This window comes from Quercus robur, chromosome 10 (assembly GCF_932294415.1).
Source record: "Quercus robur chromosome 10, dhQueRobu3.1, whole genome shotgun sequence".
In the NCBI taxonomy this organism is placed as follows: Eukaryota; Viridiplantae; Streptophyta; class Magnoliopsida; order Fagales; family Fagaceae; genus Quercus; species Quercus robur.
The window spans coordinates 2,228,554-2,255,793 of record NC_065543.1 but is presented as its reverse complement, the minus strand read 5'-3'; the positions used below and the strand labels follow the sequence as shown (position 1 = coordinate 2,255,793).

Genomic DNA, 27,240 nt, shown 5'->3' with positions numbered 1-27,240 from the left:
AATAAGTTAAGAGTTGCAACATATTAGTATATTACACACGAAATTTCACAACCAATAAATAGGGTAAAAAGAATGGCCCTATTGTAAAGCAACCTGTAATTTTCCAAGTCATGTGGCCATACCCCGTGAAGAGCGCTAGTATAAAATTTAAAGCTTGCAAAGCGAAGTCATTGAGTTTAAGCCAAGACAGAAAAAAGGACGGTTGGTTCCTTGTAATTTCTGCGAACGATACATGTCAGGCAACCCCTTTTTTTTATATATATTTATTTTTAAATTTGGATGGTTGTGCTTTTGGCCCTAAAAGTATTAAATTTTAGATTTTAGTTCATAACGTACGTTTTCAAGAATTTTTAATATAGGGAGTGATTCTCTCACAACTTATTTCACATATTCTCTCACAACTTATTTCACATGAACTTTAAATATGTATACCACATTCTTGTGTTTTTAAAATTTGTATATCACCGCATGCAATTGTGGATATTGTGTACAAGTGTGTGAAAAATGGAGTATGGGATAATATTTATCATTTAAATATGATTATTTCATTAACATCCATAAATAGAGTGGTTGTTAAATGTCACATAAGCTCAAAACAACATAATTTTTCAATTAAAAAATACAAATCGTTTTGCAAGGTTTGTTGTGTTATTGGGCCTGTTGTGTTATTGCACTTGCCCTGCACTTACACCGCTTGTACTCTTGTACCATGCAATACACACATATAATGTGCCTATACAAAGGCATTTCCTAGTAGTGTTTTACATGTGGTAATTTAGTATGTCATTCAGTCTTCAATACTCGCAAATGGGAATTATATATGTTCAACTCAATTTGTAATTTATAATGTTGAACAATGTTATTTAGATCCATAAGTGCTCTAAATGCCTTAAAACTGGTTGAAAAATTCTATTTTGATCCCAAATAATAATATAGCAGTTTGGTGAGGGTGATTTTTCCAGTTTAGGTGCAGTTTGAATAGTTTGATGAACACCTCTACGTATTAGAAATGCAATAACTAATCTTAAGCATCATCAAGTATAATTTGCAGTATCTTAATAACTAAACAACCAAATGAGCTAAAAATTATTTAGAACCTATTTGCGTGAGCTTATTTTACAAATAGCTTTTGAAAACATCACATTTTTAAGGAATAAATTTACCTTTACACAATAGATAAAATAAATTGATAAAAATAAGTTCATCTAAATACACTATAAATAAGTAATGAAATGAACATAAGCCCTAAGCATTCTCAAAAAAAAAAAAAAAAACATAAGCCCTAAGCAATTTTCTATTATAAATTATTAGAATATGAAGTTTCCATGAATCATGAGTCTTATAAAGCCAATGCAAGTTCCCATTTGAACAATAAACCATATATACTTTTTCAAAAGCACAAAGAAAAAAGGGGGAAGCTAGTCTAACTTTGTTGTTCAGATGGACCGCGTTGAAAGTTGAGAGACTTTGGTTGGCTTCGTGGGAATTGGGAGATTGTTGGAGTATTGGTCATTGAAGAAACTACGAAATCATATGCAAATGCAAAGACTATTACAACTAGAAACTTCATAGTAAGATCATGTTCCGATACTTATCCGAACCGTTTGTGAAATTCAAATCTTTTGGGCTTTGTTTTTTATTGGGCCTAAATAATGAATGAGTAGGCTGAATTATGAAGGATTAATTCAAGGCTTTTGACCCAGAAAAGCAGTCCATCAGATATCTTTGGCATAGAAAATAATAGTAATCATAATAAAAAGAGTGTGTGGTCTAGAAATGGATTATTGGACCCATCAAAATATTAAGGAAAAACCTTTTTTTTTTAGAAACAAAATATTAAGGAAGAATAATCAGTCTAAAATGACCCTATAATTTAGTTAATGATATTTTATTTTTTGTTATAAGGCAAAAATAAAGTGAGAAGTCTTATAATTTAGTGGCATGATTTGATCTCATTTATAAGGAGAATTCAAGTTAAATCCTCCACCTCTCTTATTGTAAAAAAAAAAAAAAAAAAAAAAAAAAAAAAATTAAAAGAGTAATTTAATGTTTTCCAAGAATAAGTGAAATACTTGCATTATCGAAATACACATTTCTCAATTTGAGAATTTAATATTAAAACACTCAAAAGCAGAATGCATTATAAGATGTCAGAAATACAAAATAATTGTATTGTATTTCATTGAGTAATAGAATATACATAAGTGCCTTTATATAGGAGGTAGAGTGTGCAGTACAAGTAAGTGTGCTATACAAGTAAACAAGGTGGGCCTAAAGCCCACATACCCTAATACACGTTAACAGCCCCCCTCAAACTCAAGGTGGATGTGAGACCAACTTGAGGTTGTCAACCAAAGTGCGAAGACGTCCCTTAGGATGTGACTTGGTGAAGATATCTGCAAGTTGATCTTTAGAAGAAACTGAGATCAGCTTGAGAGCACCATGGACAAGATGATAACGGATAAAATGACAATCGATCTTGATGTGTTTAGTCCGTTCATGGAAAACATCATTGTGAGCAATATGAATGGCACTCTGGTTGTCACAATAAAGAGGAGTAGCGGAGGATGTGGATACACCTAAGTCTTTGAGACCAACTTGGATACACGTTAACAACCCCCCTCAAACTCAAGGTGGATGTGAGACCAACTTGAGGTTGTCAACCAAAGTGCGAAGACGTCCCTTAGGATGTGACTTGGTGAAGATATCTGCAAGTTGATCTTTAGAAGAAACTGAGATCAGCTTGAGAGCACCATGGACAAGATGATAACGGATAAAATGACAATCGATCTCGATGTGTTTAGTCCGTTCATGGAAAACATCATTGTGAGCAATATGAATGGCACTCTGGTTGTCACAATAAAGAGGAGTAGCGGAGGATGTGGATATACCTAAGTCTTTGAGAAGCCACCGTAGTCAAAGGAGCTCAGATGTGGTATCAGCAAGGGCACAATATTCTGCTTCAGTACTAGAGCGGGCCACACGAGTTTGTTTTTTGCTTCGCCAAGAAATCAGAGAAGAACCAAGAAGAAAGCAATAACCAGTGGTGGACCTGCGATCAGTGGGATCTCCTGCCCAATCAACATCAGAAAATGCACGGAGAACAAGAGGAGACTGAGCAGAGTAGAAAAGACCATGGAAGAGAGTGCCCTTTAGGTATCGAAGAATACGCAAAACAGCAGCATAGTGAGTCGATCGTGGAGCAGATAGATACTGACTCACCTGATGAACAGCATAGGAAATGTCTGGATGAGTGACAGTGAGATAAACTAGGCTGCCAACCAAGCGTCTGTAAAGAGAGGGATTAGACAACGGTTTCCCCCCTGACAGAGTCAGATGCGCATTAAGCTCAACTGGAGTGTCAACAGTCTTGCTATCAGTGAGTCCAGCTCGAGACAAGAGTTCAGAGGCATACTTGGCTTGAATAACATAAAGTCCATCTGTAAAATGAGTGATTTCAAAACCCAAGAAGTAGCTGAGATGGCCAAGATCTTTCATCTCAAACTGCTGACTGAGAAAATCCTTGAGTTCTTGAATGCCACTGAGGTCATCACCAGTTATGATCATATCATCCACATACAGGAGAAGTAAAATAGTGCCTTTGTCAGTGCGACGAAGAAATAAGGCAAAATCATAATGATTGGCCATGTAACCTAAGCGAGAGATGGTAGAGCTGAATTTGGCAAACCAAGCTCGTGGAGCTTGTTTAAGGCCATAAAGAGCACGCCGAAGGTAACAAACCTTATTTGATTCAACAGAAAGACCAGGAGGAGGTTGCATATAAACTTCTTCACTTAAATCCCCATTAAGGAATACATTTTTGACATCTATCTGAAAAAGGTCCCATTTTCTAGCAGCAGCAACGGCTAAGAGAGCTCGAACAGATGAGATACGAGCAACTGGAGTAAAGGTCTCTTCATAATCAATCTCATACTCCTGTGTAAAACCTTTTGCAACAAGACGAGCTTTGTAGCGCTCAATGGACCCATCAGAGCGAGTCTTAATCTTGTAGATCCACTTACAACCAACCACAGATTTCCCGGGGGGAGATTCACCAAATCCCAAGTATGGCTTTTAGATAATGCATCACACCCTCTTAATATTAAGAGGGTGTGGTGCAGGTTTAAGTTCAGAATATTAAGAGGGTCTTAATCTTGTAGATCCACTTACAACCAACCACTGATTTCCCAAGGGGAGATTCACCAAATCCCAAGTATGCTGTGGAACAATTTGCTGTCCTTATTTCTCATTAAGAAGCAAAATATGCAAAAATGGAGTGCAAAAATGAAATCTACGCGAAAAACTAGGTAAGGAGGACCCGGACTGCAAAAAGTCAACTCTAGTCAAAAGTCAACGGTCAACCTGGTCAAAGTCAACGGATGACGTCAGCAGGCTGACAGGTGAATACGTCAGCAGATGATGTGGCGCTGACGTAAGCAGGTGACATCAGCTAGGGCTAACGTAAGCAGGCAGGATGATGACGTCACCGAACAAGTCCGGCGTGTGGTAGCGCGTGGAGACGCGTGGGAGCGCGTGGCGGCGCGTGACTGATATAGGAGGTGCGTGGCGGCACGTGACGCGTTTTGGCGGCCCGTGGCGGCGCGTGCAAGTGACGCCGAGAATTCTGGTGGCGCGTGGAGGCGCGTGGAAGGTCCGATGAAGACGAAATTTCACAGAAAGGCAGATCGGAGAGACTACTTTCAAATTATGCTATCTATGGTCTGATCGGAGAAGCGGAAGCGGTGGTGGCGGCAGGGCAGTGGTCTTTGATGTACTAGAGTTGCAGTGAAGGCAGCAGTGCTGCTCACAAAAACGGCTGCAGAGGACACCCAAGAAGACAAGACTGCTTAAGAGCGGCACACCAAAGGATTAGAGCAGTGGCTCTGATACCATGTCAGAAATACAGAATAATTGTATTGTATTTCATTGAGTAATAGAATATACATAAGTGCCTTTATATAGGAGACATAGTGTGCAGTACAAGTAAGTGTGCTATACAAGTAAACAAGGTGGGCCTAAAGCCCACATGCCCTAATACACGTTAACATAAGAAAACAATAAATTAAAACTCAAAATATTTATAAAAAAAAAAAAAAAAAAAAAAAAAAAAAAAAAAAAAAACCACAAACCCGTGTCAGCCACACTTTGTATGTGAGTTATCATCATTTTTTTGAACCAAAAAAAAAAAAGAGAAAAACATTTCAAGTGAAAACAGAGGATTATAACACTGAATGTCTATTAAAAATATTTAAGAAGTATTACATCTTTAGGGACATCTTGTCCCATTAGACTACTCTATTCCGAAGTAGCTATGGATCATTATATATTCATTGAGTAAATCTAACGGCAATGACAATGTAATCTAGTAGGAGCAAAGGCAGTAATTTTTTTGTAGTGACTCGGGCTGCATAGACTAGCTATGGATTTTTTTATTTTTTTTCCTTATAATTCGATAGTTGAGGATGGAAGATTTGAACTCTGAACATCTACATTATCAACAAAAGAGAGAGAAAAAAAAAATATTTTGTTTGTTTGAAAGTTAAACTTCGAAAGGATGCAAATTGTTAGCACATGATGTGCTTTGTTGGGCTTTCGATTGTTATTGAAATGGGCCTAATTCCATTCCCAAACTCGGATATAATGTAGCTCGGCTCTGTCGGAGATGGACACGGACATAGGACTACGTAAAATGCTCCCCTCCCCCCTATTAGCTTCTTCTTTTTGTCTTTTTTTTTTTTTTTTTTTTTTTTTTTTTTTTTTTTTTTTTTTTTTTTTTTTTAAGAAAGGTGATCGGAAGCAATGAATTATACTATCAACAATCTTTTATAAGACTCAGATAAATTACAGAGGTTGGTGTTATGCCATTGGTATTATATATAGTAGCTTGTATCCGGAGTGATGTACAAGATTTTTATTTATAACTAATTTCATAGCATTATAAATTTTAATTTTTAGTGTCTTTTTTTTTTTTTCCTAGAAATAAATGAGTAAAGTAGTTGTTGTAAGAGAGCTTAAATAATTGTTTGTAGATAAAAAAAAAAAAAAAGTAAATAATAATGCATTAATTCTGTTCAAAGGGTTTTATGAATTAAAACATTCTAAAAAAATTAACACTTAATAAAATCACAAATTAATAATTTTCTGTAATGTCCAATTGTCCTTTCACTACAAGAAAAGAGTCTACTAGCGAGGCTCAAATACCCTCGCAAAAATTCAAATATCGTCGCAAAAAGTTATTAGCAAGGGCATATGGCCCTCGAAGGCCGTCGTATTTGCTCTTGTTTCTAAAAAAGATTTTGCGACCACACCTTCGTAAATAAATAATTTACGAGGGCAACCCACCGTCGGTACTGAACAAATTCGCCCTCACAAATATATTACCAAACGACGAGAAAAGTCGACGACTTATTTTTAGCGAGGGAAAATAGTCGTCATTAACAACTATTTGTGAGGACCTTTATACCCTTGCAATTAGTTATTTGCGAATTCCAAATTGACGACATACTTTTTAGCGACAAATAATGACATCGCTAAAATTTATTTGTGAGGGCTTTTAACCCCTCGCAACTTATTTTTAGCGAAGAAAAGCAGACGTCGATAATAACTATTTGTGAGGACCTTTATACCCTCGCAATTAGTTATTTGCAAATTTCAAATTAACGACGAGAAAAATAATGTCATCGCTAAAATTTATTTGTAAATGATTTTATCCCCTTGCAATTAGTTAGGAATAATAGTGACGACATTAAGCTATCACTTAAAACGTTTTTGCAAGGGGTTAAAGAGAGTCGCTATTCTATAAATTGCGAGAGACTTTGTTATCACTATAAAGTTATTTATGACCAAATTTTTATGTCATCAATGATAATATTTTATAGAATTTTTGAAATATTTTATTATTTATTTATTTATAATTTATTTTATATCATTTTTGTTTAACTATCATATTACAATAGTACAATAATTACTAAAAATTGATACAATAGTACAATAATTACTAAAAATTGATACAATAATACAATAATTACTAAAAATTGATCCATCAAAAGATAAAAATTCATATAATTTCAAACTTTAAAATATAGAATATACAAAGAAATCCTGAAATTAAACCTTGTTTTAAACTTAAACAACTAGAATTATGACAAAATCTATATTAATCTTCCTCTGAGTCACCCTCCAAGCTGTTTTCGACCTCCTTGTTATTGTTTGAGTTGTCCTCTTCATCTCTGCTAGTATCATCCTTAAAATAAAAAAATAAAAAAGCATTAAACATGAGTTAAAATGAAACAATTAAAGTGAATTTGTATTTGTATCAATGCTTCAAAAAATAAGTACACATATTACTATATCAAATCTAATCATATAATAATATATCATAAACAACAGTAATAACTTTTTTTTTTTTTAATTTAACCACAATAATAACTTAATTTGATTACTTAAACCACTATCAAAATTAAATATAAATTAAAATAATATAACAATTCCGGATTTATGTGCAATAGCCAACAAGGCCCTCTACACAATCCTAAGCTTGAAGTCAGGAAAAATATATCTTGGCCCTTGAAGTTAACAAAAATGAAACTTCAAGTCCAAACCTAGCCACTGGTTACAACAGGTTCACCCAATGCAAACCTTGGCCAATACTATTAATTATTGTCAGCAGTAATTTTGTCCTAAAACTAAAAGATAGGATAGGCCAAACCATCAAAAAAGGATGCTTCTATGATGGTCTTGCAAGAGAAAAAAAAAAAAAAACACCAAGGCACTTCATGAACATCAGGGAGAGACCCTTAACAGTGCATGAAGACAAGGGTTCAGAGCTGTGGTTTTACTAGTAGAAACAAAACAAGAAGCAATCAATATAAACATATATGGAAAAAATCACAAAGTTTTGTTTGGTTCTTATAAATGTTAACTGTTTTGTACCCAGAAAACAAAACTTTTTGGTAGGAAAATTGGTCAAGAATTTTTTTTTTTTTTTTTTTTTGGATAAGTAATAAAAGTTTTATTGAAGACGAAAAATTCTTTATGTTTGCGATGATGAACACAAAGTATCTTAAAAAAATTACAAGAAGGTCATACAGAAGATCTAAAAGCGTTTTGGAACCCAAAAATAGAGGTAAAATGTGTAAAACCCCATGCCCAAGAGCAAACAAACAAGGTACGAATCAACAGGGATTTCATCTGATTGAGAGACCCCCCAACATCCTTGAACATACAACTATTCTGTTACTTCCACACTATCCACATCAAGAATGTTGGCACCAGATTCCATGCTTCCATTGAAGAAATGGTAAACAAATTTGATTTGGCACAATTAATAAACCCACAAAAGCAAAAGTTGATGGCTGTCCTGTACGGGTTTCTTTATTTATTTTTATAGGTAAGTAAAGCCTAATAGAAATTCAAACAGGAAACTTAAGCAAAATCTTAAATGATTTATTTTGGTGAGAAAGTTAGAGCAATGAATCTCAAGAATTCTATTCTTGAAGTAAAGATTTAGTCCTCAAATCTTAGCCTATCCTAGCTTGGACATGATGATTCATTTTAGTTCTTAATAATTTTAAGTTTGTGCAAAAAAGGTCCTACAGTTAACTCTAACATAAAAATTTTCTTTTTTATCTCCAAATAATTGTGAAACATAGACTAAATGTGTAATGTCTCAAATAATTCTGAAAAACTCTAAGCAACCAAACACTAATAGATGTTAGAAAGAAAGAGAGAAAGAAGTACCTCGGGGCTAGACTGGGATTGCTTCTGGGACATATCAAGCTTGCCTTTCTCCAAGGTAACCGCACCAAACGCACAGTACTGCCCTTTCATAAACTCACGGAGGAGTCTCCTTCCACCACTGCCAACAACGAAGAAGAAGAAAAAGAATATTTAGTAATGCTCTAGTAGGAAGAACCTTCAAAGTTTAGTAACAAAATTACCAAAGTGCAAAATGCAGCATGAAAGAGTCCATTTTTAATATGGCCAACTAAATAATTCCAATCAAGAGTCTAACAATCAAATACACAGAATACAATTTCTGCTCCATAAATATAAAGAAACAACCAGAAAGACCTTAAAATATACAGACAAAATTATTTTGTTACAGTATTATCAGTTTTCAGTTTCAGCAAAAATAAGTTGTACCCAAACGGATCCATAAATTTTTGATGGATAAAATTTATTAGAAAATAAGGATAGACCTTTCATGTACAGGATGTATATAAAAGGCATTTTTTTTAGGCTGTAAACAAAAGGTTCATCTAAAGAATACAAAGTGCTATATGTTTATGTATTTCTTTTTATTTTTCTTTGAATTTTAGAATAACTAATAATTTCATGACTATTTGCAAAGGCCAATTGTGGCCCTCGCAAATAATTTAGTATTAGTGAGTGTATATTTTTAACTCACACAAAAAATAAACTTTTTGCAAGGAATTTTTATTGTCCCTCGGAAATAATTTGGTGGGAACATTTCCCTCCAAATTTTTTTACATTTTAATGATTATTTGTGAAGGTCAATCTTAGCCCTTGTAAATAATTTAGTATTAGTGACGGCATTTTTTTAATCGTCACAAATATACACTTTTTGCGAGATATTTTTAATTGTCTCTCGCAAATGATATGGAGGAAAAATTTCCCTCCAAAATATTAGTATTTGTGACAGCTATAACACATAATTGCGACAGCTTTTTTTGTTGGTCACAAATATTTCACATTTTACCAAGTATTTGCGAGGGTTTTATTTTGCCATCACAAATAAGATTTTTTGAGAGGGCTTTTTGGGTCCGTCAAAAATTCTTGGTCGCTAATAGGCAATTTTTTTGTAGTGTTTACTAGTTTACAACAAACCAACTTGATACATAAATCCGCTTCATATATTCAATCAAAAAAATAAAATAAAATAAATCCGCTTCATAGTTGTTTGGGGGTCTAGATCAGTTTTTTTTTTTTTTTTTTTTCATTTATGAACTAAAAGACTAGCTGACAGCAGCCATACAAGTTATCCACCAATCGAAAGTCAAGATGAATGTACTTTATTTCCACAAGAAATTAATATCAATATTTTTGGCGATTTGAACAAATTTGCTAAACACAGATATCCTCCTGAGTATAATTAATCGATGACAAAAAAAAAATGGAGGACAATTTTATTAGTGGACCGTGCATTCACAAAAGAATGAAATTTTGTGTTTTAGTCGTAATAAATAAATCTAATATAACATTCATTTATTTCTGTTTCTCAGGGGCAATGATGACAAAAAGACAAAAAGATTATAGCAAACAAACATAACCCAAAAGAAAATCTGTTTTCTGATTTTTCTCAACATAATTTTGCACTTTGTATGCAATGCTTCAATTGGTCTATGTAATTTCTACCTCAACAATTTCATTTGACGTACTTGCGGTAGCAATTTCAGGTTGACTCAAAATCTCAAAGTCATTTGTGATGCCATATCTCTCCCCCAAAAGATTTATTGTATTGTACAATTCAAGCATTGTTGGCCTTTGAGCAGGAAAGGGCTTAAGACAAGTACATGCAATTCTGAGAAACTGAAAGATTTCACCATCAAATCCTTGGCCAATCAAAGGTTTATCAATGACACTGTAGACATCGGAAGAACTTGTCAAAAGATGAGTAATCCAATCAACCAAACCCTCGCACAAACTGTTTAGATAATTATCGATTTGATTGAGCTCCTTCCCTGTAATTAACTCAAGAAGTAAAACTCCAAAGTCATAGACATCCTTTTTGACAAAACCCAACTCCCAAACCCCATTGTCTACAAAAGAGCTACTGCTTGAGTCAATCTCATTTGAATCCCTGAACATTGCTCCTTCAAAAGTTGATATTTTTGCCCCTCCAAAATTTGATATCTTGGGCTCAAATTTTTTATCAAGTAAGATACAATTTGAACTCAAGTTAAGATGGACTACTCTAAAATTGCCCTTATGGTGAAGCCATACTAAGCCTCTTGCTATCCCGATGGCAATTTTGATCCTCAAAGGCCATTCCAAGATCTTATCATTGCTGAAGATGATAAAATATTGGGTATGGTGGGCTTACCTTAATGGGCCTGACGGATTGGGTCCCTTGGGCCTGCGTAGGTATGGTCCCAGCTTCGGAGGCCCATCACTACTGACGCAGCAAGGGCCCATGATCCGGTAATGAGAATCCTTGCTCACCACGTTTGGAAGAATTGGGAATAGAGTCCCACATTGAAAAGATGTGAGAACCAAAAAGGGAAAGTCAACCCCTTATCACTATAAAAGGCGTAATACCCACAGAAATCGAGGTATGCTTTTATGAACCCTCTCTAACGCACTAAGTAAAACAGAGGAAGTCTAACTTGACCGTCGGAGAGTCTTTGGCCGGCACCACACCGGTGCTCTCTGAAGGATTCTTTAGTTTGTTTCGTCGTGCAGGTTCAATTCGAGTCGCGAGTACGGTGTGACCCATTGGTGACGGTAATCGACGTCATCAGTTGGCGCCGTCTGTGGGAACTCGACGACCGGGTACGGTAACATTTCCTAGATAAAGGAGTTACATGGTACTCACGCGCTCGATGGCAACCACAAATGACGTCCAAGAAGAAGCTCCTACGACTGCCCTTGAGAGACAGGTCAAGACGCTCGCCGCAGCTGTGGAGCGCCTCACCAAACAAAACCACGACCTGACGGAACAGCTGAATCAAAAGAGTGCAGCCGTGAATAGCCAGGAAGATCAAGAAGGGAACAGTGCGGAGAGGAGAAATAATGACGGACCGCAGGAGAGCAACGCACCGAGCAAACAAGTGCGACGGGACGCTAGCATCCCCTCAGTGACGGACACAGCTCCACAACCCATCATCGCAGAGATGCAGGCGATGAAGGAACAGATGGAAGTCCTGATGAACGCTCTCAAGGGGCGAGTGTCCAGCGATCTTGACGACCTTGTCAACCGGACTGACTCGCCATTTACGGCGTCCGTCAACTCCTTCCCCCTGCCGAGTAAGTTCCGCATGCCGAGCATGGACAGTTATGACGGAGTCAAGGACCCCCTCGATCACCTAGAGACCTTCAAGACCCTGATGCACCTCCAGGGAGTGGCGGACGCAATTATGTGTAGGGCATTCCCTACAACCCTGAAGGGCGCGGCAAGGATTTGGTTCAGCCGCCTGACACCAAACTCCATCGGCACCTTCAGAGAGCTGAGCGCTCAGTTCACTACACACTTCATTGGAGGACATCGGTACAAGAAATCCACGGCTTGTCTGATGAACATCAAGCAGAGAGAGGAGGAGACGTTACGGGCCTACATATCACGCTTCAATAAAGAAGCGCTCACGATCGACGAAGCCGACGACAAAATATTGGTGGCCGCGTTCACAAACGGGCTGAAGGGGGGTAAGTTTTTGTTCTCCCTATACAAAAACGACCCAAAGACAATGTCGGAGGTGCTTTACAGGGCCACCAAGTATATGAACGCTGAAGACGCTCTACTAGCAAGAGAAGACAGACCGAAGAAAAGAGACAGACAAGAGGATCCCCGACAGGACCAGGGGCGAAAAAAAGGACGGATGGGAGATCGAAGGGACGAGAGACGTCCAAAACCCATGGGTGGAAGGTTCACAAGTTTCACCCCGTTGACCGCTCCGATAGACCAAGTCCTAATGCAGATTAAGGACGAAGGATCCCTGACGTTTCCGGGAAAGCTGAAGAGTGATCCCAACAAAAGGTCAAGAGACAAATATTGCCGCTTCCACCATGACCATGGTCACGACACTGCCGATTGTTACAACTTGAAGCAACAAATCGAAAACCTTATCCGACAAGGAAAGCTGAAGAAGTTCGTCAGCAAGGAAAGAATGGATCAACCCCAACAAGAACAACACCCTCGTCGAGAAAACGAGCGGCCAAGGCCCCCAATAGGGGACATAAGGATGATAATTGGAGGAACAGCTGCGGCCGGATCGTCCAAAAAGGCTCGCAAAACGTACCTTCGGATGGTACAGAATGTCCAGCTGGCAGGCACGGTACCAAAGATGGCTAGAAGCGGAAGCCTTGGCCACCATTACAGAAAAGAACATTAGAAGTTTTGTCTGGCGGAACATAGTATGTAGGTTTGGTATTCCTAGAGTCCTTGTCTCAGATAACGGGAGGCAGTTCGATAACGGCCCCTTCCGTGATTTCTGCTCACAACTAGGAATAAAAAACCACTACTCATCCCCCGCCCATCCTCAGGCTAACGGTCAGGTTGAGGTCACAAACCGATCCTTGCTAAAGATTATCAAAACTCGGCTCGAGGGGGCAAAGGGCATATGGCCAGAAGAACTGCCAAGCATACTGTGGGCATATAGGACAACGGCGAGGACTCCGACAGGAGAGACACCGTTTCGACTGACCTACGGGAGCGAGGCAGTCATCCCAGCGGAAGTTGGGCTCACGAGCTACAGGGTTCACAACCACGACGAGGGAAGGAATGACGAATCCATGAGGCTACAGCTGGACCTTATAGACGAGGTCAGGTCGGAAGCAGAACAGAGGATCGCTAGATACCAGGATCGCATGTCCAAACATTTCAACTCCCGGGTCCGACAAAGAAGCTTCCAAGTTGGAGACCTCGTACTCAGGAGGGTCATGGGTACAACTAGAGACCCTACACAAGGAAAACTCGGCCCCAACTGGGAAGGACCCTACAGAGTTACGTCGTGGAAAAGGAAAGGGACATACCACCTGGAGACAATAGACGGAGAAAAGCTACCACATCCGTGGAATGCCGAGCACTTGAGGAAATACTACCAGTGATAGCGACACGACAACCAGTTTCTCTCTTAAGACTTTTTGGGAATTATTAACTTTTATTGGCACTGTTTAACTATTTTTGCTACAATATTGTCGTGCCTTTTTTAAGCCCAAGGGGGCAGGCACTTTTCCTTTACGCATTCTACAATCAGATGCAATTTTTGATCTTCTACTTGAATGTATGTCATTGCAATTGCCCACAAAAGTTAACGGAAACGATAGAAGTCCGCAAGATGGACGGATTATCCTACAGGGACGATCCCACTACGTCCACAAGGTGGACGGATCATCCTATATGGATGATAACCATAAGTCCACAAGATGGACGGATACAATATGAAGTCCACAAGATGGACGGATCGTCCTACAGGGACGATCACCCTGAGTCCACAAAGTGGACGGATCACTAAGGTGATGAAACAAAAGTCCACAAAGTGGACGGATCACTAAGGTGATGAAACAAAAGTCCACAAAGTGGACGGATCACTAAGGTGATGAAACAAAAGTCCACAAAGTGGACGGATCACTAAGGTGATGAAACAAAAGTCCACAAAGTGGACGGATCACTAAGGTGATGAAATATGAGTCCACAAAGTGGACGGATCACTAAGGTGATGAAATATGAGTCCACAAAGTGGACGGATCACTAAGGTGATGAAATATGAGTCCACAAAGTGGACGGATCACTAAGGTAGTGAAACATAAGTCCACAAAGTGGACAGATCGCTAAGGTGATGAAACAAAAGTCCACAAAGTGGACGGATCACTAAAGTGATGAAATATGAGTCCACAAAGTGGACGGATCACTAAGGTGATGAAATATGAGTCCACAAAGTGGACGGATCACTAAGGTGATGAAATATGAGTCCACAAAGTGGACGGATCACTAAGGTAGTGAAACATAAGTCCACAAAGTGGACAGATCGCTAAGGTGATGAAACAAAAGTCCACAAAGTGGACGGATCACTAAAGTGATGAAATATGAGTCCACAAAGTGGACGGATCACTAAGGTGATGAAACATAAGTCCACCAAGGTGGACGGACTACTTAGGTGATGTGACATAGGTCCACAAAGTGGACGGATCACAAAGGTGATGCAATTAGTCCACAAAGTGGACAGATCACTAAGATGTTGAAATACATGAAATAAAGTCCTTGAGATTGACGGACCGTCCTACATGAAATAAAGTCCCAAGGTGGACGGATACAATAGATGGACGTTTTCGCAAAGTGGACGTATACTGGCTACGTTAAAATTATCTACAAGTCCATTAAATACGCGATATATTTAAAAGTGATGAACAACGCCACAAAGTGGACGGTCCGCATAATAAACCCCTCAAAACAGACGGAGAAGGAAAATCCTCACCGATGTAAAAGCTCAATCAACACAAGATAACAAGTCTGCAATGTGGACGGATAATCACAGATTAACAAATATTCTCACAAAAATAATCCCTCAAGAAGGTAGACGGAGTTTTAAACAGAGCACCAAACAATTATAAAAAGCATGTGAACTTTTAAGCCAAAAGCCCCAAAGGCAAATGTTCAATACAAAAAAAAAGGGACGGTTTGTCTTAGAAAATGAATAAAAAAGAAAGACGGATTGTTCACAAAATAAAGTACATATGCATCAATCTTTCTTTTCTTCAGCATCTGGGACATCCTTCGACGGGGCGGACTCTCCGTCTCCCTGGGCAGCACCGTCTCCAAAAAGGTCCTCCGTATTTTCGGAGGCGACGGGGAGGGCAGAAGTCTGGGCTTGGTCCTCAAGTTTGACCATTGTCAAGTCCAGCTCTGGATAAGCCTTCTTGACTTGACGGAGGGAATCATCGAATCCTTGGAGGAAGGAGTCCGACAGCTCGCCCAAACAGGACTCCGAGCATCGGTACTCCTCGACGGCTGCCACTTTAGCCTGACGGATCTCTTCTTTGAGTTGTTTTATCTCAGCTTCTTTGTTCTCTATGACCGTCAGCGAAGTGGCCGTCTTCTCCTCAAGCTCCTTCCTCGCCTGCTCAGAAAGCTCCAGCTTCTTCACCATCTTAGACCTCCATCTCTGAAGTTGTCCGAGCTCTTCCTCCGTCTGCTGCGCCTTCGCGCGCACCCGGTCCAAGCTACTCTCACGGTTGAGACACCGGTCAAGTAGTCCCTTCATCATGACCAAGGACTGCAAGTAGAAAAGAGACCGTCACATAATGTAAGTAACAGGAAGAATGAAAAACAAAAACTTATTTGACAAACATAACCAACCTGAGCGACGGCGAAGAGGCCCGTCTCCCCCATGGCCTCCGTCGAATGGTTTCCCAGGTCTTCATAGTCTTCTGCCGTGATGATGGACGACAGTTTCTCCAATGCATACTTGGAGTCATCACGAAGAAGGGAAGGGGGTCTCTCTTGCTTACCGTCTGGGACCGCCATCAATCCTTTGCCCTTCCCCTGCATCGCTGGGGTGACGGCCTTGTTACCCTCAGCCATTAAGCCAACCACAGGTTCAAGAGAGACCTTTGGTTGCTTAAAGGGACGGTCGGATTTTGTCGTCAGTTTCCTTTTAGGGATTGAAGCTGATGCCTTAGGAACCTCCTCGCCGGATTCCCTCTTCTTGACGGCTTGGGACTTGATCAAAGCCCTCCTCTTTGCGTCATCCATCTCTGCAAATAATGACGGATGAAATTAAAACAAAATAAAGCAAAGTAAATGACAAAGTAAAGTTGACGGGCTTACGTTTGTGAACTCGCTCGTCGTATCTTATCGCTTCTTGGGTGGGCTCAGGACCGTCGCAGTACCAATGTATGGTCCTCGGGTTCACCAACTTCGCCCAAGTCCTTTCCTCCGGCGTAGTCTTCTTGCAAACCTTTTCAAGGAAGCTAAACTCCTCGAGGCTGACTTGTGGGCGCCGTCTACCTGCAAAGAAAGATGATCAAGATATACACATATAACTGGACGGATATGAAAAGCAACACAAAATTTAGACGGATGCATACGTGTCTGATTTATAACTGCCCAAGTTGTGTCGACGGGCATGAACTCCGTCTCCCCTGGATGGTTCATCCATCTATCACCCTCCAGGAAGAAGTACCGACTCTTCCAGTCTCTATTTGAGTCTGGGGTCTCAAAGATCACCTTCAACAAGGGGCTCCGACTGGCAAAACTGTACATCCCCCTCGATCCAGAAATCTCGTCTGGACGGTAACAGTGAAGAAATTCACGGACCGTCAATTTCCTTTCCCCGTTTGACATTGCACCGTAGAGAATCTCCATGGCTATGAAGACCCTCCAGGCGTTAGGGGATATCTGGGTGACGGACAACCCCAGATACTGCAAGAGTTCCCTATGAAGGGTAGAAAGCGGGAATCGAAGTCCAGCCTTCAATGCCTGTTCGTACACTCCTACACCGTCTACCCCTTCGTAATAACACTTCTCCGACACATATGGTAGACGGATGGAGACATAGTCTGGGATTTGGAAGTTGGTCCTGAAGGTGCTGAAATGTCTCTCCCTGATGACGGATGTAAACCTATGAACAGTCCACTCTGGCAACATGATGAACTGCCTTAGTCCATCAGCGCCTACAACGGACTCCAGTTGTTGATCCCCGTCATCATCGGAACCCTCTACTTCGACTATCTCCACATCCTCATTTGTTGAGGATGAAGAGGAGGCAGACGGACTCCTACTTTCGCCGGGGCTCTCTTGGTCTTTATGACCGGACGGGTATACATCCTCGTATTCCGTCCCATCACGAACCACCGACTGGTTACTTGACGCACTAGACATTTCCTACAATTGACAATAAAACCTAAGACCGACGGGTTTGAAAGTGTTGACGGGTATGGAAAGCCTAACAACAATGCATGGAAGAGAATGTAACTTGACTATAGTAAATTAGAAGCACTTACCAAACTTAGCAGAGGACAGGTGACGGTTGGTGTAATCAGCGAGTATTCGTCCTCGACGGATTGCACAGATAAGGTTGACGGCTTTGCTCTGACAGGGTTGACGGCTTCGCTCTGACAAGTGTTTTCTGAGTGAAAATTGAAAAATGAAAGAGTGAGGCGCCTTATATATATAGGAAGTGCACGGAAGACGAAGCGACGCTTCGATCCTATACAACGACCATTCAGAGAGTGACACGTGGCATGCTTAATAAATGCTGACAACCTGTCAGTACGTACCAACAGATTTGTACCTGCCATGTATCCGTCAACTGGATGATTCTTCCTTTGACGGGATGATCCAGCTAGGACCGTCGTTCTACTTTGCATGAATCCGTCATATCCATATGTAAGGACCGTCACCCCACTGATCCTTTGACCTTAAAGGTGACGGATCATCGGGGTGAAGGGGGCAACTGAAGATGATAAAATATTGGGTATGGTGGGCTTACCTTAATGGGCCTGACGGATTGGGTCCCTTGGGCCTGCGTAGGTATGGTCCCAGCTTCGGAGGCCCATCACTACTGACGCAGCAAGGGCCCATGATCCGGTAATGAGAATCCTTGCTCACCACGTTTGGAAGAATTGGGAATAGAGTCCCACATTGAAAAGATGTGAGAACCAAAAAGGGAAAGTCAACCCCTTATCACTATAAAAGGCGTAATACCCACAGAAATCGAGGTATGCTTTTATGAACCCTCTCTAACGCACTAAGTAAAACAGAGGAAGTCTAACTTGACCGTCGGAGAGTCTTTGGCCGGCACCACACCGGTGCTCTCTGAAGGATTCTTTAGTTTGTTTCGTCGTGCAGGTTCAATTCGAGTCGCGAGTACGGTGTGACCCATTGGTGACGGTAATCGACGTCATCAATTGCCTTCCCTTGCTTGTAGCCAATCATAAAGATTGCCATTCGATATATATTGGTACACTAGAAGCTTTTCCTTCCTCTCTCTGCAGAATCCCAAGAGAGGAACTATGTTATTGTGTCTCAATCTACCTAGAGCTAGGAGCTCACTTATGAATTGTTTCTCAAATGATTGACAATCATGTAACCTCTTGACCGCAAGAAGTGAACCATTTGGAAGCATTGCTTTGTACATCACCCCGATCTTTCCCAACCCAATGGCATTATCTGGGCTGAAATTGTTAGATGCTTCACTGAGTTCTATAAAGTTCACTCTAGTAACTTTTCCTTCCAATTGAGAATTCTGTGGATCAAACAATTTGCCACTTTGGATTAGTACTAAATTGAAATTCCAACCAAATTTATTACATGGATGTTTCTTTTTTAGGGGCTGTAAGATTGCATTATTTTGATCATTGTTTCACTTACCATTTTGTGTAACGTGCTACACATTCGTGAAAACAAACACTAAGTTATGCATATGATCACAACTTTGCGTATTATTTTCATATAAAACAGTACAAAATGAGGTGTTAGACTCAAAACTGTAGACAAGGGTGGTTTTAGGAATTTTTTTTCTATGGTGGCCATTAAAAAACTTAAATTATACAAAATCTAATAAAAAGAGAAGTTTATATATTGAAAAAAAAAAAAAACCACGCGCACATGTAAAGTCCTACAATTTTCTTATTTTGAAATCGTTGTATGATATTCTCATTATCAATGTTATAAGCTATATCTCTTTCAAAATTCTTAGTTCAATAAAATTTTCCTAGAATTTTTTTTTTTTTGGTGGTAAGGGCTTAATGTATTAAGAGGACTGAAATTTAAGGATAAAGTTTAGTTACAAACATAGTTGTAATCTAAAACTACACCTCTCACTAAACAAATTAACATGACTACATATTATGAAAATCTAACCGTTAAATTGGATGTTCTTTATGTTCTTAAAACACGTATCAAATTTCATGTCAATCAGATGTAATTTAAAATTAGATCCATAAAATTATTCTTTATGTATAATTTTAAACTACAAAAACTCAAAATTTAAACAGTTGATTAATGACATAACTATTTACTATTAATTTTTTATCTTCTTGAAATTTTGCGAGTATGAAAAATATAAGAAAAAAAATATAATTCAATAATGAATTTGTCAAAATTTAAATCCAATAAAAAAAAAGTTCAATGGAATTGTAGCTTTAGGCCCTTAAAGAATATTTGTGGCCACGTCAAATTCTTTTAGGGTGGTTACAATTTTTTTTTTTTTAATGGTAAAAATATGATTATGTGCTCGTTTGAATAGCACTTATTAGTGCTGCGTCTGCGTTTCCTCAGTTTTTTTTTTTTTTTTTTTCTTTATAGCTGCAATGGTCTGACCCATTCTTCTGTGAATAATGCACTTGTGCACTGTTCACGGGTCCCATAAACTCTACTTTTATCAACTTTTTCATTAAAAATGGGTCCCACAGCATTATTGACATATTTAAAAATTATTTTGTTACAGTGTTTTCAATTTTCAGTTTTCAATTTCAGCAAAATAAGTTCTATCCAAACAGACCCTATGTATGACGCGTTCCTATGTTTTAAGGAAAACCCACCTATATTTTTCCGAAAAATATTTAAATCAAAGAATTGAAAGAAGTTTCTTAATTTTCGTAGTTTGAGAGTACCTTTTTGCTCCCTTCTAGCAGGAGCCCTTTAGTTGGCGGCTGGTTAACTTGATCAGCTTCTTCGTTCTTGTTCTTAGTACGTCGCTTGTCATTCATGCAAGCCACATAATGGGACCGGAACATAAAAATAGTTATTACTGAAACTGCAGAAACCGCGTAACCAACTAGAAACCCATCTTTGAATGAAAAATCGGACTTCCTTCTTTGCTTTGGAGTTGGACAGGGTTCCAAAGGCGCTCCACAAAGACCCGAGTTGTTAGCAAAGCTATCGGCTGTAATAGAGATAATGGGATCAAAGTAAGGGACAGGCCCTGACAACATATTGTTAGAAACACTAAATTGTTTCAAACGGGCGAGGAGGACAAATTCCGGAGGGATTTGACCAGTTAGACGGTTGTGGTCAAGTTTAAGGACATTTAGATAAGTGCAATTGCATAAGCTAACTGGAATTTTGGCAGAAAAGTTGTTGCTGGAAAGGTCGAGGATTGTGAGAAACCCAACTAAATGATCTATGTTAAATGGGAGGGGTCCTGAAAGTTCATTATTGGAGAGATCTAACCCGGTTAGACTTGTGCAGTTTTTAATGCCCTGAGGGAACCGGCCGCTGAGCCCCATGTCGCTTAGTCTGAGATTTAAGACCCTATTCTCATCAGGGTGCCAGCATTCGACCCCAGTAAATTTGCAGATGAAACCTTCAGTATTGTTATTGAAGTTCCATGAAGTATTAAGGTAGCCGTAAGGGTCTTCAAGCGAATGTTTAATTGACTTCAAGCAGGCGATATCACTCTGTACGCCATTGCTTATTTCAAGAATATCCAGAAATAAGCAAGCAAATATGTGAAAAAGAGCAGCAAATACTCTGGCATTAAGAGTCATTTGCTTGTGAGTGCTTAGCAAGAAAAGCTAGAACTAAAAAGCCATATATGTAACTACTGAGAAATAGAAAGATAGAATTATAGAAACAAAATCTAGAGTTGCAACATATTTTCACAAAAAATTTCAATAGTTTTTGAATCTTCAAATAACATATTAACTGTTTTTGGAAGACTTGGCTGTGTATCAAAATAAGTTAAGAGTTTCAACATATCTCACAACCACCAAATAGGGTAAAAAGAAGAGAATTAATGGCCCCATAGTAAAGTAGTGGGCTGTCTAATTTTCCAAGTCATGTAGTCATACCCCGTGAAGAACGCTAGTAGAAAATTTAAAGCCTGCAAAGCAAAGTCAAATGGGTTTAAGCCAAGAAAGAGAAAGGACTGTTGACTGTTGATTCCTAATAATTTCAGCGAAAGATCCGGCAACCCCTTTTTTCTTTTTATATTTATTTTTAAATTTTGATAGTTGTGATTTTGGCCCTTCAAATATTAAATCTATGATTTTTTCACAAAGTTTTCAAGAATTATATATATAATCAACAGTAATTCTCTCACACAACTTATTTCACTTCTTTCATACCTATGAACTTTCTATGCTTTAAATGTTTACATCACCTTCTCGCGTTTTAAAATATGTATATCACCACAATTGTAGATATTGTATACAAACGTGAGAGAATATTTATCATTTAAATATCGATTTTTTCTATTAACATTCATTAATAACGCGGTTGTTAATATAAATCGTTTTGCAAGGTTTGTTGTCTTATGCCCTGTATCATACGTCAAGAAAAGAGTATTGGGCCTGTTCTGTTATTGTACTTGCCCTACACTCACATTGCTTGTACTATATAATACACACATAATGTGCCTATATAAAGCATTTCCTAGTACTAGTAGAGTTTTATATACAGTAATACACTTAAGACATACAGAATTCAGTCTTCAACACTCGCAAATGGGCATTATGTTCAACTCATTTTATAATTTATAATGGGTAAAACGAATGATCCTACAGTAAAATAGTTGGCTGTCTAAGTTTTCGAAAACACATCATGTTTTCGTAACAATATGCAAATGCAACACTATTACAGCTGGAAACTTCATAGTAAGATCACGTTCCGATACTTATCCGAACCGTTTGTGAAATTCAAAACTTCTGGGCTTTGTTTTTGCGTCGGGCTAAATGAAGAAAGAGTGGGCTGAATTCAGAAAGATTAATTCGAGGCTTTCGACCCAGAAAAAAGGCCATTAGATATCTTTGGCATAAAAATAATAGCAATAAAATATATATTTTTTATAAGCATAGATTTTTTTTTTTTTTTACCTTCATTTATTTATTTTTTATATAAAAAAAAAAAGGCTATTGTTACTGTGTTCATCCTTACAAGAATTTATTCACAGATTAAATTTTCATTATTTTTGACAATTTTTCTTTGATTCCTTTATAATTTCTATACTGTGTTGGTTTAAATGAATTTTTTCTCAAGCTTTCAGAGGATGGACTAGAGAAAAGATGTTCAACTTTAATACGCCAAGCATTGACTGTAAGTCTTGTACATGGAATAAATCGAGATAAAAAATTAAGAATATGGTCCATTTTAGTTGGGCTTAGCTTGATTTGTCTAGAGATCAATTTTCTCTCCTGCCAAAAGTCTAACTTATTTTAGGCGGAAATTTCATTGATTAATACTTGTATACAAAATTCAAGGACCATTAAATTGGAATAGGCCTCTTAGTACTGACCTAACCAATTGGAATAGGATGAAATATCTTCCCATCCACACTAAACGTTGTGTACACTCCAAATTTTATTTGTATCTCATAATGATACGTTGTGGAAAGGTGTCATCCAAGTCCAACATGATTGAGTGTTGTAGTTGAGACCATGGCCCAGAAGCTTAACTATTCAATACTTTGCGAGAAAAATTAAACACTTATTTGATGTAACAAAAGACTATGGAATTTGACACTGTATACACTGGACTTTGTTCTTGATGTTGTGAAATTGTTGTAGGTACTAGAAACTATAGTTTGATTAGTTGGCAAGTCATGTTCTTTAAGCGTGAAAAGTCTACAATGGAAAACTTTTAAGTTCCTACCATAAATGTTTTGGAGAGAAAATTGTTAGCCTCCTAATCCCATTGGGACCCTCCTATTTATACAAAAGAAAAAGGGTCTAATATTCCTGAGTGTGACTTAGTTACATGGAATTTTTGTGCAATTGTGCCTAGATTTCTTTTAAAATTTTAATTATAATTTTAAACTCTAATTTGGCAATTTTTATATGATTTTTGTGGTTTGATTTTGATTTAGTAAAGACATATTAGCCAAAAGAAACGAAGGTAGAGTTATTAAAGAAATATGTACATTCAAATTAGAAATTACAGATGGGCAATGTTGCATTGTCAATTGTGGTTGTGGTATGAATAAGCGGTATGTTGTTTGGGCGACTGATTGTGGCAAAGAAATTAACCATATTCAAAGGGTTTAGCAACTTTTTCTTTCTTTACCATTTGTGGTATGTATATGCCTTTTTCACATATACTCAAGTGAAGTACCCATTAGGATTTTCCTTAATTATGATAAAAATATATATATTTTTTTAAAAAAAGGAAGTTCTATATTTATTAAATGAGATGTATAGATATATGTATGTCAAGGGCCATGTAGTTGAATTGCACCTCCCATTGCAAAAAGTGCCTTGAGTTTAAGGGAAAAAATGTTCAAGTTGCGAGGGTCAAGGAGAAAATGTTCAAGTTGTGGGGGTTTAAGGGAGAAAAGAATTAGATTTGAGAGAGAGAGAAAGAGAGTCTGGTAGTGGCTGGGGTTTGAAAAAATTTCAAGGTTTGATTTTGGGAATAAATTTGAAAGAGGAAGAAGGAAGGTAGGAGTGAGAGTAATAAGTGGCAGGCTTCGAAAACATTTCGAGGGCAAGACTGTTTTTTCTTTGTGTTAGTAGAGTAAACTAAGGGTCCGTTTGGATTGAACTTATTGTTGCTGAAACTAAAAACTGAAAACTGACAACTGAAAACACTGTAGCAAAATAATTTTTAAATGTGTGAAAAGTACCGTGGGACCCATTTTTAATATTTTTAAATGCGTGAACAGTGCTGCTACAGTACATGAACAGTACTGCTAAACAGTGAATTTTGTTTCTGAATAGTAAATTCACTGTTCATGCACTGCAAAAAAACAAAAAAAACAAAAAACAAAAAAAGGAAGGAAACATGAAATGAAAACGTAAACGCAAGTTTCAGTCATATCCAAACACATACTAAGGTGGATTTTTTGAATAGGTATCAATCATTTATCGATGAAGAAACACCAAACTAGATACTGACTTGGTATTACTTATAAACCCAAGGCAAGTCCCCATATGAGCAGTAAACCTGCACTTTTTTCTGATGGCTGCGTTTAAAGTTGAAACACTTTGGTTGATTTTGTTAGGACATATGTGGTTCACATGTTAAGAACATATGTCATGATTATATATAATTAGCTAATCTTTTGACAAAACGCACTTTACTTGTAATTAGATAGTTTTAGAATGTGTTCAAATACTTCAAGAAACAAGGTTTCAAAATCAAGTGTTGAAGTCATCAAGTCTGTCCAAGAAACAAGCTAAGAAGTGCAAATTCATTAAGTCTCGACAGTTGGCTCAACAGCTGCATCTATCGAGGCTTAAGGAAGCTGTTTAGCCCGTGGCTCGACAGCTGCTTGACAGCTTATCTGTCAAGATTTAAGAAATTCAGAATTCTGATATGATTTCTTGGAATCCATGATTATGTGTTTAGGTCTTCTTTTCTCCTAACCCTAAACATATAAAATGATTATTTTAAGGGCCGTCAAGTAGTTCATAAGTTGCACAAGCATTGAGCAAACTCTGTTCAAGCAAATTGTGACCGGAGACGAAGTTCTTGCCCTTAGTTCATCTCTTTCTCTTGAAGAAGTTGCTGTGTATGTGCACCGTAGGGTTTTGTAACCAAGCATCTTCTTGATCTTCATCGTGTAAATGAACTGAAGAACTTTGCAGCCAACAACCTTCTTAGTTGGTGATTGAAGTCGCGTATTGGGTTCGTATAATTGGTTAGTCACGTACTTGAGAGCTGTGCATCAAAAAGGGGAAATTGTCACTACAGAACAAGTCCAATTAGGTATTGGGGTAAGGGTTCAACTGTAGGTTGGTAAGGTATTTGGGATTCATTTACTTGTAATCGTTTGTTGTGATAATAGTGGAGTTTCAGGAGTGGTGACCTGAAAATCACTTGGTGGGGTTTTTGCGGTTAGGTTTTCTCCATTCTTAAACAAATCACTGTGTCATTTATTTTCCGCTGCATAATTAGTTTATTGGTGATTTGTTTGTGCTACCACGTATTTGTATGTTAATTTGATTAATTAATAAACTTGGCTAATTAATCAACTAATTCATCACAAGGTGTCAATTCGTTTTTGGCCTATCAAGTGGTATCAGAGCAGGCACACTCTGATTAGGGTTTAATCTTTGCTGTGTTGATCCATTAACCCCTGTTTGTCATGGATAGAGGACAGTCATTAATCATACCTCCTTTATTTGATGGCACTAACTATGCATACTGGAAAGTACGCATGAGAGCTTTCTTGCAATCATTAAATGAGAAAGTGTGGCAAGCTGTGAAGATAGGCTGGACAAAGCCTATAGAAGCGCCGGCCGACTGGGATGATGCCAAGATCAAGGTGGCAAACTTCAACAGCAAAGCATTGAATGCGTTGTTCAGTGCAGTCACCAAAGAGGAGTTCAAGAAGATATCCTCAACTGAAACTGCCAAGGAGGCTTGGACCATCCTCCAGACATCCTATGAGGGAACTAAAGCTGTCAAAGACTCAAAGTTTCAGAGGCTCACTACAAGCTTTGAATAGATTAAGATAGAGGAGGATGAGTCATTTGACAAGTTCTATGCCAAGCTTAAGGACATAGTGAACTATGCCTTCAATCTTGGGGAAACCATTCCTGAACCCAAGATTGTAAGGAATGTGCTCAGATCTCTACCTGAAAGATTCCATGCCAAGATCACGACGATAGAGGAATCAAAAGATATTGACAAGATTCCTTTGACTGAGCTGGTTGGAAACTTGCAGACCTATGAGTTAGGATTGACAAGGATTGCCAAGACGAGTAAAGGCAAGAGCATGGCACTGAAGACCAAGAGCAGTGAGACAGATGAGTCTTCAGATGATGAAGATTCCAAGATGAAGTCCTACATCACCAGGCAGTTCAAGAAGTTTATGAAGAACGCAAATGGAAAGGGCTTCGACAAGGACCGTAAGCAATCCAGTTCTTCTCAGTTTAAAGACAAAGGGAAGAAGGATGCTAAGGAAGGTGGTCAGTACACTGTTCCCGCAGGACCTAAGTGCTTTAGGTTTCAAGGCTTTGGTCACATGAAACATGAGTGTCCTACATACCTCAAGAGCATTGAGAAGAGCAAGGCACTTGTTGCTACCTTGAGCGACACCGAGCCTGAGAATGATTCCGACAATGAGGATGACGGAATCTTGAATGCCTTCACAGCCACTATTAATCCTACTGAAGGAATTGTTGAAGATATGGTTGAAGAAGAGGAATTGGTGGAATCCAAGTTTGAGAAGATGGATGATCAAGATGACATCCATACAACCTATGAGAAACTATACAAGCTTTCTGAGAAGCATGAGAAACTATATAGGCTAACCACCAAAAAGCTTAATGATGTGGAACTTGACCATGAGGCTAATCAGACTATTGGCGCATTGAGGTTCGAGAACACTTTCCTGGCTGAGAAGACCAAGAAGCTTGAAGCGGACCTATTTCAAGTCAAAGCTCAATTGGAGAGGACTTCAAGTGCAAAGCTTGATGAGATGCTCAGCCTTCAAAAATCTGCTTCTAACCGAACAGGTTTAGGGTATGGTCTCTCTTCCTCTAATATTGCTTCTTCTAGTACTACTATTTTTGTTCCTTCTGCTAATAATGTTAAAATTGAGAACAATGAGATTAAAACTGAATTAGCTAGTGAGAACATAGACAAAGGTAAATCTATCTTAGGAGCACCCCCTAAGC

The 27,240-nt window shown here is 38.4% G+C and overlaps 3 protein-coding genes across 4 annotated transcripts; all 3 read right to left on the bottom strand.

The window, feature by feature from the left end:
• Positions 1 to 10,245: 10,245 nt before the first annotated feature.
• LOC126702867 (probably inactive leucine-rich repeat receptor-like protein kinase At5g48380) lies at positions 10,246 to 21,343 on the bottom strand. Its single transcript, XM_050401731.1, has 5 exons — positions 20,293 to 21,343; positions 18,585 to 18,923; positions 17,680 to 17,790; positions 16,635 to 16,684; positions 10,246 to 11,029 (listed from the first exon to the last, which is right to left on the bottom strand). Exons 1-5 carry the CDS (start codon positions 21,166 to 21,168, stop codon positions 10,363 to 10,365), a joined length of 2,043 nt encoding a protein of 680 aa, XP_050257688.1. The 5' UTR covers positions 21,169 to 21,343; the 3' UTR covers positions 10,246 to 10,362.
• On the bottom strand, positions 15,283 to 16,217 carry LOC126701887 (uncharacterized). Its single transcript, XM_050400314.1, has 2 exons — positions 16,034 to 16,217; positions 15,283 to 15,950 (listed from the first exon to the last, which is right to left on the bottom strand). Exons 1-2 carry the CDS (start codon positions 16,199 to 16,201, stop codon positions 15,417 to 15,419), a joined length of 702 nt encoding a protein of 233 aa, XP_050256271.1. The 5' UTR covers positions 16,202 to 16,217; the 3' UTR covers positions 15,283 to 15,416.
• On the bottom strand, positions 16,236 to 18,148 carry LOC126701886 (uncharacterized). Of its 2 annotated transcripts, XR_007647549.1 has the most exons (3): positions 17,680 to 18,125; positions 16,505 to 16,684; positions 16,236 to 16,431 (listed from the first exon to the last, which is right to left on the bottom strand). XR_007647549.1 is itself a non-coding variant. In XM_050400312.1 (2 exons), exon 1 carries the CDS (start codon positions 17,555 to 17,557, stop codon positions 16,586 to 16,588), a length of 972 nt encoding a protein of 323 aa, XP_050256269.1. In that variant the 5' UTR covers positions 17,558 to 18,148; the 3' UTR covers positions 16,236 to 16,431; positions 16,505 to 16,585. The 2 variants fall into 2 exon arrangements, 1 of the variants encoding a protein (XP_050256269.1); XM_050400312.1 differs by having other exon boundaries at positions 16,505 to 18,148.
• Positions 21,344 to 27,240: the final 5,897 nt, after the last annotated feature.